The sequence below is a fragment of the Trachemys scripta genome, chromosome 6, assembly GCF_013100865.1.
Source record: "Trachemys scripta elegans isolate TJP31775 chromosome 6, CAS_Tse_1.0, whole genome shotgun sequence".
Classification (NCBI taxonomy): Eukaryota; Metazoa; Chordata; order Testudines; family Emydidae; genus Trachemys; species Trachemys scripta.
The window spans coordinates 86,834,933-86,849,923 of record NC_048303.1 but is presented as its reverse complement, the minus strand read 5'-3'; the positions used below and the strand labels follow the sequence as shown (position 1 = coordinate 86,849,923).

The 14,991-nt window shown below is 40.7% G+C and overlaps 1 protein-coding gene across 1 annotated transcript in view; it reads right to left on the bottom strand.

The window, feature by feature from the left end:
• The window catches only part of SLC28A3 (solute carrier family 28 member 3), a 63,209-nt gene that overhangs the window by 31,420 nt on the left and 16,798 nt on the right, over window positions 1-14,991 (bottom strand). The window contains exons 3-5 of the mRNA XM_034774361.1: window positions 13,961-14,040; window positions 3,832-3,923; window positions 1,272-1,461 (exon numbers count right to left, since the gene is read on the bottom strand). Coding sequence (XP_034630252.1) covers window positions 1,272-1,461; window positions 3,832-3,923; window positions 13,961-14,040 — 362 coding nt within the window. The remainder of the gene's footprint in view (window positions 1-1,271; window positions 1,462-3,831; window positions 3,924-13,960; window positions 14,041-14,991) is intronic.

Sequence of the window (14,991 nt, the reverse complement as noted above, 5' to 3'; positions counted from 1 at the left end):
TAGACTAGCCTTCTTCTGTGTTATTAATCAGCATGCTTATTATGCTAGTACCTAAGATGGTCCCTGCCCTGAAGCACTTACAATCTAAACAGACGAGACACAGGGTGGGGGAAGGGGTAGAATGCACAAGCAGAGTGAACTATATGATGGCAGAAAATGGCACGTTAGTGCCACATTTTTTATTAATTTTTGGGGTGGGTTTACTTAGGAGGGGATCAGAAAGGGAAGGGAGGTTAGGGGGTCAGTTCTGGGTCCAGGATACAAGCTGGGCAGAAGGGGTGTTCCCAGCTTGTTCTCATTTTGCCCCCTCCCTCCCAGTGAACACGCCTCTACTCTGACTACTTCTGTTCTTACTGCCCGGAGACAATATAATGTTCAACTTTTATAATTGGATTGAGGTGTGTGTGTGAAGACCACAGGATGGATACACTGGTGTCAGTCAGGATTAATTCCAGCGAAGTACTGGATTTATATCAGTATAGATGAGAGAAGAATCAGGCCCTTTATGAGTACATATGTATGGGGGCATTCTCCCCAGAGAAACACTTGAAAATCCCCGCTATTAAGTGCAAACAGATCCCTCCCAAAGACAAAAAAAAAAAAAGAAAAAAAAATTGCTTTTCAGAAATATTCTTGAGCCCTAGAATAACTGAGAAAGGGGTGTGAACTGCATCAGAGGCAGGAATTTTGGCCAATTTCCTTTCCCTTTTGTGTCAGCATTTTAACAGGATGGGAACCTTTAAGATTCCCCTCCAGCACATCACTCTAATGTGGTATTCCTTTTGCTGCCAGGTTGGGGCCAGGAAGAGTTGATCCTAAGTGCTCCAAATAACCAACCGCTTTGTTAATAACATGTTATTTTGCACAGTAGACATGTTTGTCTCCTGAGGAGTAAAATTATGCTCAGATACCACAGTGATGGGGCCATACAAGTACCTAGACAGATTAGATATAGATATAATACATTTCAGGCTTCAACAATTTGTTCATCTTAGATATGTATAAAGCCCTGAGAATTATGCTTTATAATGGGGAGCCTGATACAACTTGAGTGCTAAGTAATGGTTTGAATACCAGTGATCTAATATTGGAGAAAGATTCATTCAGGGTGCTTATTAACTTGCATTTACATTCACTTCCCAGTGAAAACAGTAAAATGGTTTTTAAAAAATGGTCCCAGTGAAGTCATAAAATTTATAAACAGCTAAAAGGCTAAATAAACGTAATTATATTATGTCCCTTTGCATAAGTAAGAAGCCAGTTTCATTTACCATTTTAGCCAAAACCACTGTTGTTTCAGAAACCTTTCACAAGGGGAAAAGAACTCAGCAATTTTGTCTTCATATCTGGCTATTAAAAAATCCCAGCAGATGAAGAAGATGGCTAGAACAGTGAGTACAAAAAGCGCCAGGGCTCTTTGAAAATTCAGGACACATGCTGTGATGACTATCATCAGGTAAGCTGTCAAGGAAACAAGCATATGTATGTCAGTTACATCCGTCCTGTAAAAAAAGCAAACAAGCAAAACACACAACAGATGGCTATTTACTTACTTGAGCTTTAATTAGGAAATAGGAAAGTAAAGCCCTGATTCAGGAAAGCACTTGAACATGTACTTAAGTTCCACTTGATTTCAATGAGACTTAAGGATGAGCTTGAAGCTAAGCACGTGCTTAAGTGCTGTCCTGAAGGATAGCTTCCTGATTCCTAGCTTAAATGTGGACAGTGCCATTACATATAACATATTCAGTCACTATCAAACCCCATCACTGGGAAGTGGGGAGAGAAAGAGGTTCTGGTGTGTGGCCAAAGCAAAGTCCATTTTTAAGGTAGCAGCAAGGTAATAATAATAAACCAAACTCATGAACAGCACTATTCATCCTTAAATCTCAAAGCAGTTTACAAAGGAGGTAAGTGCCACTAGTAGTGTTACATATGGTAGTATGTAAAAACAAAACCAGTAAATGTTCATTCAGATTACAGGCCTGGTGCCAGAAGTATGGGGTGATGTGATGCAAATAGTTGTCAAAAGTAGACACAGAATTTGGATAATGCCCTGTAGTTGGGTTAAGGGAGTTTTGAAGGCTGAGAGCCAGTAAGAGGGCAGGAAGTATTTCTAGGAGAGAGAGAGAGAGAGAGAGAGAAAGAAAACTAGGCTTTGCTGAAGTAAGAGGCAACAGTAGATACCAAAACTACTACATTGATGTGTGCACTAGAAACATTTCAGGGATAAATAGTTATGAGGAAGGGGAGAGCAATGCAGTTAAATAAGAATGGTTGGAACCTATAGCTAGCAGATGGGCTAGGAGGAGAGATGAAATGAGACCTGGCTCATGAACATGGGGCAGGGATGAGGAATGGATAAGTAAAGAAACCAGCAGAGAAGAATCTAATAGCAACTGATTTAAGGTGTATATTAAACAATAATCCCCAGATTAAACAAGAAATAATTCTGCTCCTGTATTCAAGTAATCCAAATAAAAATTGGCTTTTAGGGGCTTCCATGATATATTTCTGTCTGAATAAAGCCTACCATATATTAGAAGAAGGCAATTTCTTTGATCACTGGGGCAAAGTGAAACATCCACGGAGCAGCATGTGTTCTATGCACAAATGGAGTGATTTAAAAATAATGGTGCCTATTCCATCTTCCACGATATGCATGAAAGTGGAAAATATTAGTGGAAATAAGGAGAAGCATTCAGGGATTTACCTCTGTAAACTGGGCTATGCAACAAGGGCCTGACTCATAGCCTGCTGAAATCAATGGGAGCCTTTCCAATGACTTAGATGGACTTTGGATTAGGCCCCAAATTTGCTGCCTGCAGTAACTAGCTACAAATGGATTTGGCACATGACAGTTTCCTGGATAAAATATGGGGCAACAGAATACTTAATACACATAAATAATTACCTGCTTTTGCATGCCTATAACAATGAAGCAGTAGTTTCTTTTCCTTTTGTAAGGCAAGTTGTATATATTAAACACTGACATGTTCTTGGGAAGTCTCTTTCTTGAGTTATTCTGAGAGTTATTCTAAGAGTTTAGGTCGGAGGACCTCAAAAGAAAGCTCATAAAAGGACAGAATGGAACAATCCAGTTTACTGCACAATCACGGGAGGGACAAACAGGACCATTTGAATGAGTTCTCTATGTATGCTGGAATGCCGAGGCTTTGTGGCATGACCTTTCCATAATGAAACACTTTGGCGTGGGCACTGAATGGCTCAGGTCGGAGAATGTTAATAGGACAAGGAGCCTTTCACTTCTAGAACACTGATTTGAATCCAGTCTAAGTTGGTACTAACTAAAAGTCATTAGTATCTGATTGCTGTTTGGTGGTGTATAGTATAGGAATTTGTAGTCTCAAGCAAGCTCCTAGAAGATATAATTTAAAATAACTGACTCCACTGTCTCAGCAGAGAAGCTGATCACTGAATGGACATGGTAACTGAACTACCCTTTTCATCCCTAAATGTAGTCTGTCCAGGTCAGAGATGAAGCATATTGGTGGCACAGCATAGGGAAGCTTCCACTATTATTGCTCTTGCTGTACTTGTCTGCTGAATAAACGGAGAATTTCAGTCTGAAACCATTGTCCAGGACTAGAATTCACTTTAATCTCCTATATCTTCTCAAAAACATTCAGAAAGATTTGATGGACTCTTATCTGTAGAAATGTCTGATAGTTTTCCAGTATGTTATATCAATTAAATTCCACTTCACACTACTTAATTCAAACATTGAAAGCAAAACATGCATAGCCTGAAATCAAAGTAAAACTGAAAGAGGGTACAGTTATTTCCTATGGTTTTAAAAAAATAAAGTACCTGCTATTAAAATTCCATATATCACATATCGAATTCTGGTTTTGTATTTCTTGCAAAAGTCACAGACTTCCTCATATTTCCTTTCCAGATACCTAGAAGTACACACAAGCAACCAAAGCAAACAGAACAAAGAAATAAATTCCATCAAAGCAGAAAGAAGAGTAATTCATATAGGAACATTGCATTAGATCTATCAAAGCTCCTGGACTGCCAGAGAGTTAATTTTGCATTCCAAAGTGCAAAATAAAACTCCCTTGACAGTCTTGGCTATCTTTTTGGAACTATTTTAGTATTAGTTGTTTGACTTTGGACTAGTAGAATGAACATGGATTTGGGAAACCCTTAGAGGGCCAAAATTTTGAAAGATTAAGATGTGGGTCTGTCCACACAAAATGCACATGTAAATGCACAACTGTACTGTGTCTGCAATTACTGTAACTGTGAGGAAATTAGATAATAGAATTAACATAAACTAGTTAGGCTCTTAACTAGTCATTAGTGTACTCGTTACCAGATTTGTGTGCACATCTGCAATAATCATGAGCTTTATTGCAAAGGTGTAGTTTTTTGTACATGTCAAGGTCCATGCACAAAATCATTGTAGTAACTCTGGATCTCTTGAAAATATAGCCCATCATTACAGGCACTCAACATTCATCAAACTTTTGATTATATGGAAGCTAAAATTATCTAGTGTGTCCAAATACTGTGAGTGTATCTTAGCATCTGCCCTCCCCAGGTGTTAAGTGACCCATTTTTAGTTATTTTTTCATATCTGTAGTGAATGCCATGGGATTTTACCATGGTGCACTAAGATGTAAGGGAAGAACAGTGTAAGGGAATGAATTCACCCCAGATTTTCATGAATATGATATATGGTGGTACAAAGTGTGTGTCTAGACCAGTGGTGCAGCTCTCTGTGTGTTATGTGGGCCACCACAGAATATATATACTACCTATATGGCCCTGAGGATGTCATGGGACTGCAGATGCGTGCTGATTGGTCTGCAAGCAGCCCGTGGGCTGCGGGTTGAGAATCACTGAGCTAGACAATCACCTAAGCTTTGTGTAAGCTTGGAAAGAATTCACAGCTACAGATATGACTCTCTAAGTCAGTTCCTGACAACCATTAGACTAGAAAAGCAAAGATATATTTAAGGATAATAATTATCCAAACTGTATTCACATGGTAAACAGATGCAGCTGGAGTCAAATATGCAGTGAAATTTAGCATGAGCTTTCTCCTTATGCTGTAGTAAATAATGATTAATTTAAAAGAAACAGGAAATGGCGCATGCCACTGTAATGTGATTCATTTTTATTTAGTTCAGATTAGCACTCAAACAACAGATTAGGAACAAGTTTGCTCACCAGGTCAAACAGTAACAGGTCTTTGATAAATGTTTTTTGCTTCTGACATGTCAGTTTTATTACTGGAATTTCTATTGCCATACAAATTATAGCTATTATTTGATAGGACGTTAAGTTATCCACTAAGCCTCTGCAAAGAGATTAGGTAAAGGAAAAGGAAAGAAAGCTGAAGGGAAAGACGCATATATAAAACAGCCTTATCAATTTTAATTGTTGGTGAATAAATTAAAGATTATTAGCGATTACCTGCTATGGTGTATTCTTACAGTGATATAGTAATCGACAGATTTATTTTACAACTTAGTAATAGATAGTTAAGATAGGGTATGGTCATGAAAGGATACAGTCAACCTGTGGAACTCTTTGCCAGATGATGTTGTGAAGGCCAAGACTATAAGCGGGTTCAAAAAAGAACTAGATAAATTCATGGAGGATAGGTCCATCAATGACTAGTAGCCAGGTTGGACAGGGATGGTGTCCCTAGCTTCTGTTTGCCAAAAGTTGAGAATGGGTGACAGGGGATGGATCACTTGGTGATTGCCTGTTCTGTTCATTCCCTCTGGGGCACCTGGCATTAGCCACTGTTGGAAGACAGGATACTGGGCTAGATGGACCTTTGGTCTGACCCAGTATGGCCGTGCTTATGCTTCTTCGTTTATTGTATAGTGGAACACAATCTGCTCTGTTACAGTATATTCTCAAGATATTTTGTATAATTCTACAAATTATCCTTATTGTTGATTCTAACTCAGAGATCATAAAATTGAATTGTATTTTCTTACAATCTCTTTTGCCCCTACATCATTTGCTTAATAGGTTAGGTTTGATTACTTATTTCTTTAAGTGCCTATCATGTTAGCATCCAGGCTCCTTAAAACAATTCAATATTGAATAAACACACAGATAATAAATGGGTAATTTTACTCTGAGATGTTTTTCCTTTGGAAGAATAGCATCTTGGGGTTCTAGTTCATTATCTCTCAAAGAACTGAAAGCCCATCTGGTTGTATGGGTGTAATGTGTAAAGTATAAAAAAGCCAAAATGACTGAGAAATTAAAAATGTAACAGTAATAGACCATGAATCCCACTGATGCCTGAACCTGGTGATATTCTGAACAAAAAGAGCTCTCAATCATGCTAGTAGCTGTTTCCATTGCTTCACATTGACACTCAGAGTGATAATCTTAGAATCCCCTTATCTAAATGATTCCTTATCAAGTCTGCTCACTTCATAAGTACAGATGTCATTTTCTGAATGCTATTCCTGTAAACTTTACCTTAAAAGATAAGCATGTGCTTAAATACTTTACCTATTTGGAACAGGTAGTAAATCTATTGAATAAGAATGGTCATTTTTAAAAAGACACTTTTAGAACATAGAGTTTGTTAAAATTTAGGTTATCAGTAGTGTAGTGGGGCAGCTGTCCCACTCCTGGAAAACAAGGGTTAAAACAGCCAAGCTAGGCTGATTGGAATAGCAGCCACAGCTATGGTCAGCTCAATTAGGGCCCACCTCACCCTTCAAAGAGGGCTGGGGCCCAGGAGCGGGGCGAGTCCCACTCTAGCCCTGCTGGGAGCAAGGTACCTGAAGTGGAGCAGTGCTGGGGAAGGACAAGGGGAGCTGGGGAGCTCCAGCCTGGTAAACGCCCAGGCTGCAGGCCTTGATGAAGGCCTATGAAAAGGTACTGGGGCTGCAGAGGGGCAGCCTGGGGATAGGCAAAGGCAGCAGGTCCTAACCCCTTACCAGTGCTGAGTGGTCTTTACAGACTGCAGTTTTCCCCAGGAAGAGGGGCTAGATGACGACTGGCAGTAGCCACTGAGGCAAGGTGGGTTTAGAGGGTTGGGGGTTCCCCTGAGAGGGAAGACCCAGAGCGTGGTGGGGTACTGCTGGGGCAGAACCTCGAGGTAAAGGGCACCAGGGTCTGAGAGGCATAGGGGGCCAGCGGCAGGCGAGACACTGGTCAGCAGAGGGCATTCCATATGCTGGAGAGCTAATTCCCAGGATGACCATCAGGAGGCACCGTGCCGGTGAGTCGTCGCTTTGCTACAAGTAACTATACAAATCACTATTCTTACTTGCAAAAGCAGCAAAGAGTCCTGTGGCACCTTATAGACTAACAGACGTAACAGACTAATCGTCTGTTAGTCTAAGGTGCCACAGGACTCTTTGCTGCTTTTACAGATCCAGACTAACACGGCTACCCCTTTGATACTATTCTTACTTGTATTCATCTCCTAGAAGATGCACCTCAATACTGTCCTGCTGGTATATAATCCATAAAATGCCTAACTGATGGAGTATACATTATACTGTCTATGCAATCATAGAATCATTTAACTGCTTGATTGTTTGAAAAGTGTGAATTGGGAGTGCTTTGTTCCAGGTGGGGCGCAAGTGGTGTTCTCGTCCATCCTCCCTGTGGAAGGAAAAGGCCTGGGTAGAGACCGTCGAATCGTGGAAGTCAACAAATGGCTACGCAGGTGGTGTCAGAGAGAAGGCTTTGGATTCTTTGACCATGGGATGGTGTCCCAAGAAGGAGGAGTGCTAGGCAGAGACGGGCTCCACCTAACAAAGAGAGGGAAGAGCCTCTTCGCAAGCAGGCTGGCTAACCTAGTGAGGAGGGCTTTAAACTAGGTTCACCAGGGAGACCAAAGCCCTGAGGTAAGTGGGGAAGTGGGATACCGGGAGGAAGCATGAGCAGGAGAGCACAAGAGGGGAGGACTCCTCCCTCATATTGAGAAAGCAGGATGATCAGTGAGTTATCTTAAGTGCTATAAACAAATGCAAGAAGCCTGGGAAACAAGCAGGGGGAACTGGAAGTCCTGTTACAGTCAAGGAATTATGATCTGATTGGAATAACAGAGACTTAGTGGGATAACTCACATGACTGGAGTACTGTCATGGATGGATATAAACTGTTCAGGAAGAACAGGCAGGGCAGAAAAGGTGGGGGAGTTGCATTGTATGTAAGAGGGCAGTATGATTGCTCAGAACTCCGGTATGAAACTGCAGAAAAACCTCTGGATTAAGTTTAGAAGTGTGAGCAACAAGGGTGATGTCGTGGTGAGAGTCTGCTATAGACCACCAGACCAGGGGGATGAGGTGGATGAGGCTTTCTTCTGACAACTAATAGAAGTTACTAGATCGCAGGCCCTGGTTCTCATGGGAGACTTCAATCACCCTGATATCTGCTGGAAGAGCAATACAGCGGTGCACAGAAGTCCAGGAAGTTTTTGGAAAGTGTAGGGGACAATTTCCTGGTGCAAGTGCAAGGAGGAACCAACTAGGGGCAGAGCTCTTCTTGACCTGCTGCTCACAAACAGGGAAGAATTAGTAGGGGAAGCAAAAGTGGATGGGAACCTGGGAGGAAGTGACCATGAGATGGTCAAGTTCAGGATCCTGACACAAGGAAGAAAGGAGAGCAGCAGAATACGGACCCTGGACTTCTGAAAAGCAGACTTTGACTCCCCCAGTGCATCCCAGGGTGCTAAAGGAGTTGGCAGATGTGATTGCAGAGCCATTAGCCATTATCTTTGAAAACTCATGGCGATCGGGGGAGGTCCCGGATGACTGGAAAAAGGCTAATGTAGTGCTCATCTTTAAAAAAGGGAAGGAGGAGGATCTGGGGAACTACAGGCTAGTCAGCCTCACCTCAGTCCCTGGAAAAATCATGGGGCAGGTCCTCAAGGAATCAATTCTGAAGCACTTAGGAGAGAGGAAAGTGATCAGGAACAGTCAACATGGATTCATCAACGGCAAGTCATGCCTGACTAACCTAATTGCCTTCTATGACGAGATAACTGGCTCTGTGGATGAGGGGAAAGCAGTGGACGTGTTATTCCTTGACTTTAGCAAAGCTTTTGATACGGTCTCCCACAATATTCTTGCCAGCAAGTTAAAGAAGTATGGGCTGGATGAATGGATTATAAGGTGTATAGAAAGCTGGCTAGATCGTAGGGCTCAACAGGTAGTGATCAATGGCTCCATCTCTAGTTGGCAGCCGGTATCAAGCTGAGTGCCCCAAGGGTCGGTCCTGGGGCTGGTTTTGTTCAATATCTTCATTAATGATCTGGAGGATGGCATGGACTGCACCCTCAGCAAGTTTGCAGATGACACTAAACTGGAAGGAGTGGTAGATACGCTGGAGAGTAGAGATAGGATACAGAGGGACCTAGACAAATTAGAGGATTGGGCCAAAAGAAATCTGATGAGGTTCAACAAGGACAAGTGCAGAATCCCATGCACTGCTACAGACTAGGGACCGAATGGCTAGGCAGCAGTTCTGCAGAAAAGGACCTAGGGGTTACAGTGGACGAGAAGCTGGATATGAGTTGACAGTGTGCCAAGAAGGCTAACGGCATTTTGGGCTGTATAAGTAGGGGCATTGTCAGCAGATTCAGGGACGTGATCATTCCCCTCTATTCGACATTGGTAAGGCCTCATCTTGAGTACTGTGTCCAGTTTTGGGCCCCACACTACAAGAAGGATGTGGAAAAATTAGAAAGAGTCCAGTAGAGGGCAACAAAAATGATTAGAAGGCTGGAGCACATGACTTATGAGAAGAGGCTGAGGGAACTGGGATTGTTTAGTCTGCAGAAGAGAAGAATGAGGAGGGATTTGATAGCTGCTTTCAATTACCTGAAAGGGGGCTCCAAAGAGGATGGATCTAGACTCTTCTCAGTGGTAGCAGATGACAGAACAAGGAGTAATGGTCTCAAGTTGGTGTGAGGGAGGTTTAGGTTGGATATTAGGAAAAACTTTTTGACTAGGAGGGTGGTGAAGCACTGGAATGGATTACCTAGGGAGGTGGTGGAATCTCCTTCCTTAGAGGTTTTTAAGCTCAGGCTTAATAAAGCCCTGGCTGGGATGATTTAGTTGGGGATTGGTCTTGCTTTGAGCAGGGAGTTGGACTAGATGACCTCCTGAGGTCCCTTCCAACCCTGATATTCTATGATCTCGAGTGGGCATCGAGTCCAGTCCCCTGCATTCATGGCAGGACTAATTATCTAGACCATTTCTGACGGGTATATATCTAACCTGCTCTTAAAAATCTCCAATGACGGAGATTCATAACCTCCCTAAGCAATTTATTCCAGTACTTAACCACCCTGACAGTTAGGAAGTTTTTCCTAATGTCCAACCTAAACCGCCATTGCTTCAATTTAAGCCCATTGCTTCTTGTCCTATCCTCAGAGGTTAAGAAAAGCAATTTTTCTTCCTCCTCCTTGTATATGTTGTTGTTAATGGATTGATTTGTTTCAAGGCTTGCGACACAGGAATGCTTGGCTATTGGCAGTGATTTTTTTTTTTAAATAAATCAGTGAGGCATTGGCCTTCAAAATAAAGGACACATAATGAATGGACTTTTCAAGAACACAGGAAAAAATCAGGCTAAATGTTAGGTCCATCTTGAAGTTTTAATTCACGAATAACAATTTTATAGACATACCACTACCCCCACCGAATGCCTGATATTCTACTCCCACTCTATGTTCAGTGACATCAAAAGCTAGCTTCAGAGTAATTCAAGTGAAGCAAAGTGCTCTTTGGATTACTGTGTAAATAGAGATTTCTTTACTGCAAGTAATTATATTGAGCTGCGGATGGAAGAACAAAATGACCTGGGGAACAATAATAAAGCACTGTGGATAAAACTTAATTATTCTGGAACTTTCAATGGTATTATAAATAAATCAGAATTAATAACTTCCTAAACATGTGCCCTTCATCTTCTTTGCCCTTACTCATCTTTCCACTCCTACCTATTATAAATTCATTACTAGTCTTTGTTCGGGTTTTCACCAAGAAGGTTGGTGGTGATTGGACGTCTAACGTAGTGAATGCCAGTGAAAAAAAGGTAGGATCAGAAGAGGCTAAAATAGGGAAAGAACAAATTAAAAATTACTTGGACAAATTAGATGTCTTCAAGTCACCAGGGCCTGATGAAATGCATCTTAGAATACTCAAGGAGCTGACTGAGGAGATATATGAGCCATTAGCGATTATCTTTGAGAAGTATTGAAGACAGGAGAGATTCCAAAAGACTGGAAAAGGGCAAATATAGTGCTCATATATAAAAAGGGAAAAAGGACAACCCAGAGAATTACAGACAAGTCAGCTTAACTTCTGTACCCGGAAAGATAATGGAGCAAATAATTAAGCAATCAATTTGCAAACATTTAGAAGATAATAAGGTGATAAGTAACAGTAGGAATGGATTTGTCAAAAACAAATCATGTCAAACCAACCTGATAGCTTTCTTTGACAGGGTAACAAGCCTTGTGGATGGGGGGAAGAGGTAGACGTGGTATATCTTGACTTTAGTAAAGCTTTTGATACTGTCTCGCGTGACCTTCTCATAAACAAACTAGGGAAATGCAATGGAGCTACTATAAGGTGGGTGCAAAACTGGTTGGAAAACCGTTCCCAGAGAGTAATCAGTGGTTCATAGTCATGCTGGAAGGCATAATGAGTGGGGCCCCGCAGGGATCAGGGATCAGTTCTGGGTCTGGTTCTGATCAATATCTTCATCAATGATTTAGATAATGAAATAGAGAGTACACTTATAACATTTGCGGACGATACCAGGCTGGGAGAGGTTGCAAGTGCTTTGGAGGATAGGATTAAAATTCAAAATGATCTAGATGAGAAATGGTCTCGAGTAAATACTGTAGGATGAAATTCAATAAGGACAAATGCAAAGTACTCCATTTAGGAAGGAACAATCAGTTGCACACATAAAAAATAGGAAGGAGTACTGCAGAAAGGGATCTGGGGGGTCATAGTGGACCACAAGCTAAATATGAGTCAAGAGTGTAACGCTGTTGCAAAAAAATTGAACATCATTCTGGGATGTATTAGCAGGAGTGTTGTAAGCAAGACATGAGAAGTAATTCTTCCACTCTAATCCACTCTGATTAGGTCTCAACTGGAGTATTGTGTCCAGTTCTGGGCACCACATTTCAGGAAGGATGTGGACAAATTGGAGAGAGTTCAGAGAAGAGCAACAAAAATGATTAAAGGTCTAGAAAACATGACCTATGAGGGAAGATTGAAAAAATTGGGTTTGTTTAGTCTGGAAAAGAGAAGACTGAGAGGGGACATAATAGTTTTCAAGTACATAAAAGGTTCTTACAAAGAGGAGGAAGAAAAATTACTCTTCGTAACCTCTGAGGATAGGACAAGAAGCAATGGGCTTGAATTGCAGCAAGGGACGTTTAGGTTGGACATTAGGAAAAACTTCCTACTGTCAGGATGGTTAAGCACTGGAATAAATTGCCAAGGGAGGTTGTGGAATCTCCATCATTGGAGATTTTTAAGAGCCTGTTAGACAAACACCTGTCAGGGATGGTCTAGATAATTAGTCTTGCCACAAGTGCAAGGGAGTGGATTAGATGACCTCTCAGAGTCCCTTCCAGTTCTATGATTCTAACATTCTAAACTTTAAGGGCCTGATTCTGAGAATGGGAGTCTCTGCTCAAAAATGTGCACACAACTGCATGTTTGCAGATGCTTCGTTTGTATATACAACTATGGTAACTGCAAATGGTTATTTAGACACTCAAATGCTTAATTTGCACTCACAATTACAGCGATTTCCACCCTTTTTTTTAACATGGCCCTAAAAGTTTAAAATGGGCAATAGTTTCATAAATGCTAGTAAAACCACAAATTTCCAAAGAGCAGGGAGGAGTGACCAGAGAAGAATAGTTCATTTGATTATGTAAAAATAGTTAATTACTTTACAAATTGTGTGGCATAAAAACTAATGCTAACTGCTTAAGATAAATATTTTAATGTTATGACTGCTTGTGAAAGTGACCAAATTATGGGCCTGGTTTTCTAAGTTAAGTGTGTAATGCATATTTTATGCATATACTTAATTTATGGATCCAAATTCCCAACTTGTGCATATAAATTAGGTAATTTTACATGCACATGGCCAGGTCAAGTAACCCAGTTTGAATGAGATAAATTCAAAATACCTGGCTACCTAGCAGCTGAGTGTCTAGAGCTTGCTGAATTATAAAACAGGAAGACTGAGATTCAAAACTGAAAGCTGTGAAGACAATACGTAACAAAGCCGTGATAGAAATTGAAGGAAAGAGTAAAGCAGAGCACAATGTGCTTATATGAAAACTTCTCCCATCCCAATATGGCAGAAGCATGTTAATTCAAAAGTCAGTATTTTATCTCAAGCTCAGGAACCTCTTTTATGGAGATTGGATGTACACACACACAGGGACTATCAGCTCAATTCATTGTGTAATCATTGACACCTGTGCAAAGTAGTGTAAAACACTACCGAATCCGGATGGTAGTGGTTTATATCTACTTTGCACTGGTGTGAATTACTATATAGTATGCATGGCAATGATGAATCTTGAACTTTCAGTTGGAATCCATTAACAGGCTCAACTATTATATAAGCTACTATGCAAAAGTGGTGCTGTTGGATCAAACGGGCAAATCTAGTTTATGTAAAAATATTAGTTTCTCTAATTTGCAAAGATTCCTGATTATAATCACATGCTCAGTTCCATGATCATATACGTCAGTTGCAAGGCATAATAATTTTAAATATAATGTAGTTTTTTCAATACACAAATTACTAGGAGATACAAAGGACTGCCTGGCTTAGTAATGTGGTAGCTGAATTTTGGCCTGTCATGCAGGAGGCTGAGACATTGGCAAATTTTTGCTTGGAGTTGGGGTGAAATGGGTGGAAAACCTGCTCATTAAAAAAAAATAATTACCCTTTTAAGAATGTTCTCTCAGCTACTGAATCTTGTTTGTTTTTATGCTGATCACTCTCGATATTGATGTGTGTATCCTCCTGGAAAACAGATACATAAAAATATAGTGAGTCTGACATATTTCTTGAGTAATCTTCAAAAGAGGAGATTCTCTTAAAGACAGCTGGGTGTGGTGGTTTCACAGGGCAAAATTTGGTTTCATTCTGTAGCTGAATCACAATCGGCATGCAGTCTCAACAGGAACTCTCAAGAGTAACATCTCATTCCACTTGCTCTATTCATGACACACATTCTCTCTCATTTTGCATACACAGCTCTGATTCTGCTGTGTGGTACCAACACTGTTATTAACATCAAGCAAACCCAGTAGTTATATAGCATAGCTGTTAAGTGATGAGCTTTTTGAATTTTGAACCTTCTCAAAGCCCACAAAATGTAAAAGGGGGAGGTAAAGAAGGAGATTAGCCTGTCCCCTCTGTCACTAGATGAGGAAAAGAGCCAAGAACAGAATAGTTTTGTATAGATGATCAAAAGTGAATCTTATATTCTAGGTGGATCTTGTAGCACTGCTTATTAAGGTTACCTGACACTTCTCATTATAAGACCCTGTTTTCAGTTAATTATAACTTTGCCAAACTTTAACCACTTGGGCTGAAATCTGCCGTGTCAGGTGTCTGCCCAAGGCTCAATGTTTTTTGGCTAGTTTCAGTCAAAGTGGTCCAGCTGCTTCCAAGAAGGTGGCTAGGAAAGACTATGTTGTTTTGCCCATGTTTAAAAAATACTGGAAACGTTTTATTTGAAAATCTCTAGCACCCCCATGCTTTAGAACAGGGACTTGAAGTTTGGCAGGGAGGTAGCCTTTTTGTCAGGGATATCCTTTTAAGCCGATTTTCATAGAAACAACTACATCTGGCCAAGTTATAAGCCTTTGAAATTTTGTAGTTTACATATGACAGCTTTTGATTTTAACAGCTAAAAACTCTACAGATTTTATCCACCCTGACCATGCTTGAGCCTCTCACAGCTCCCAG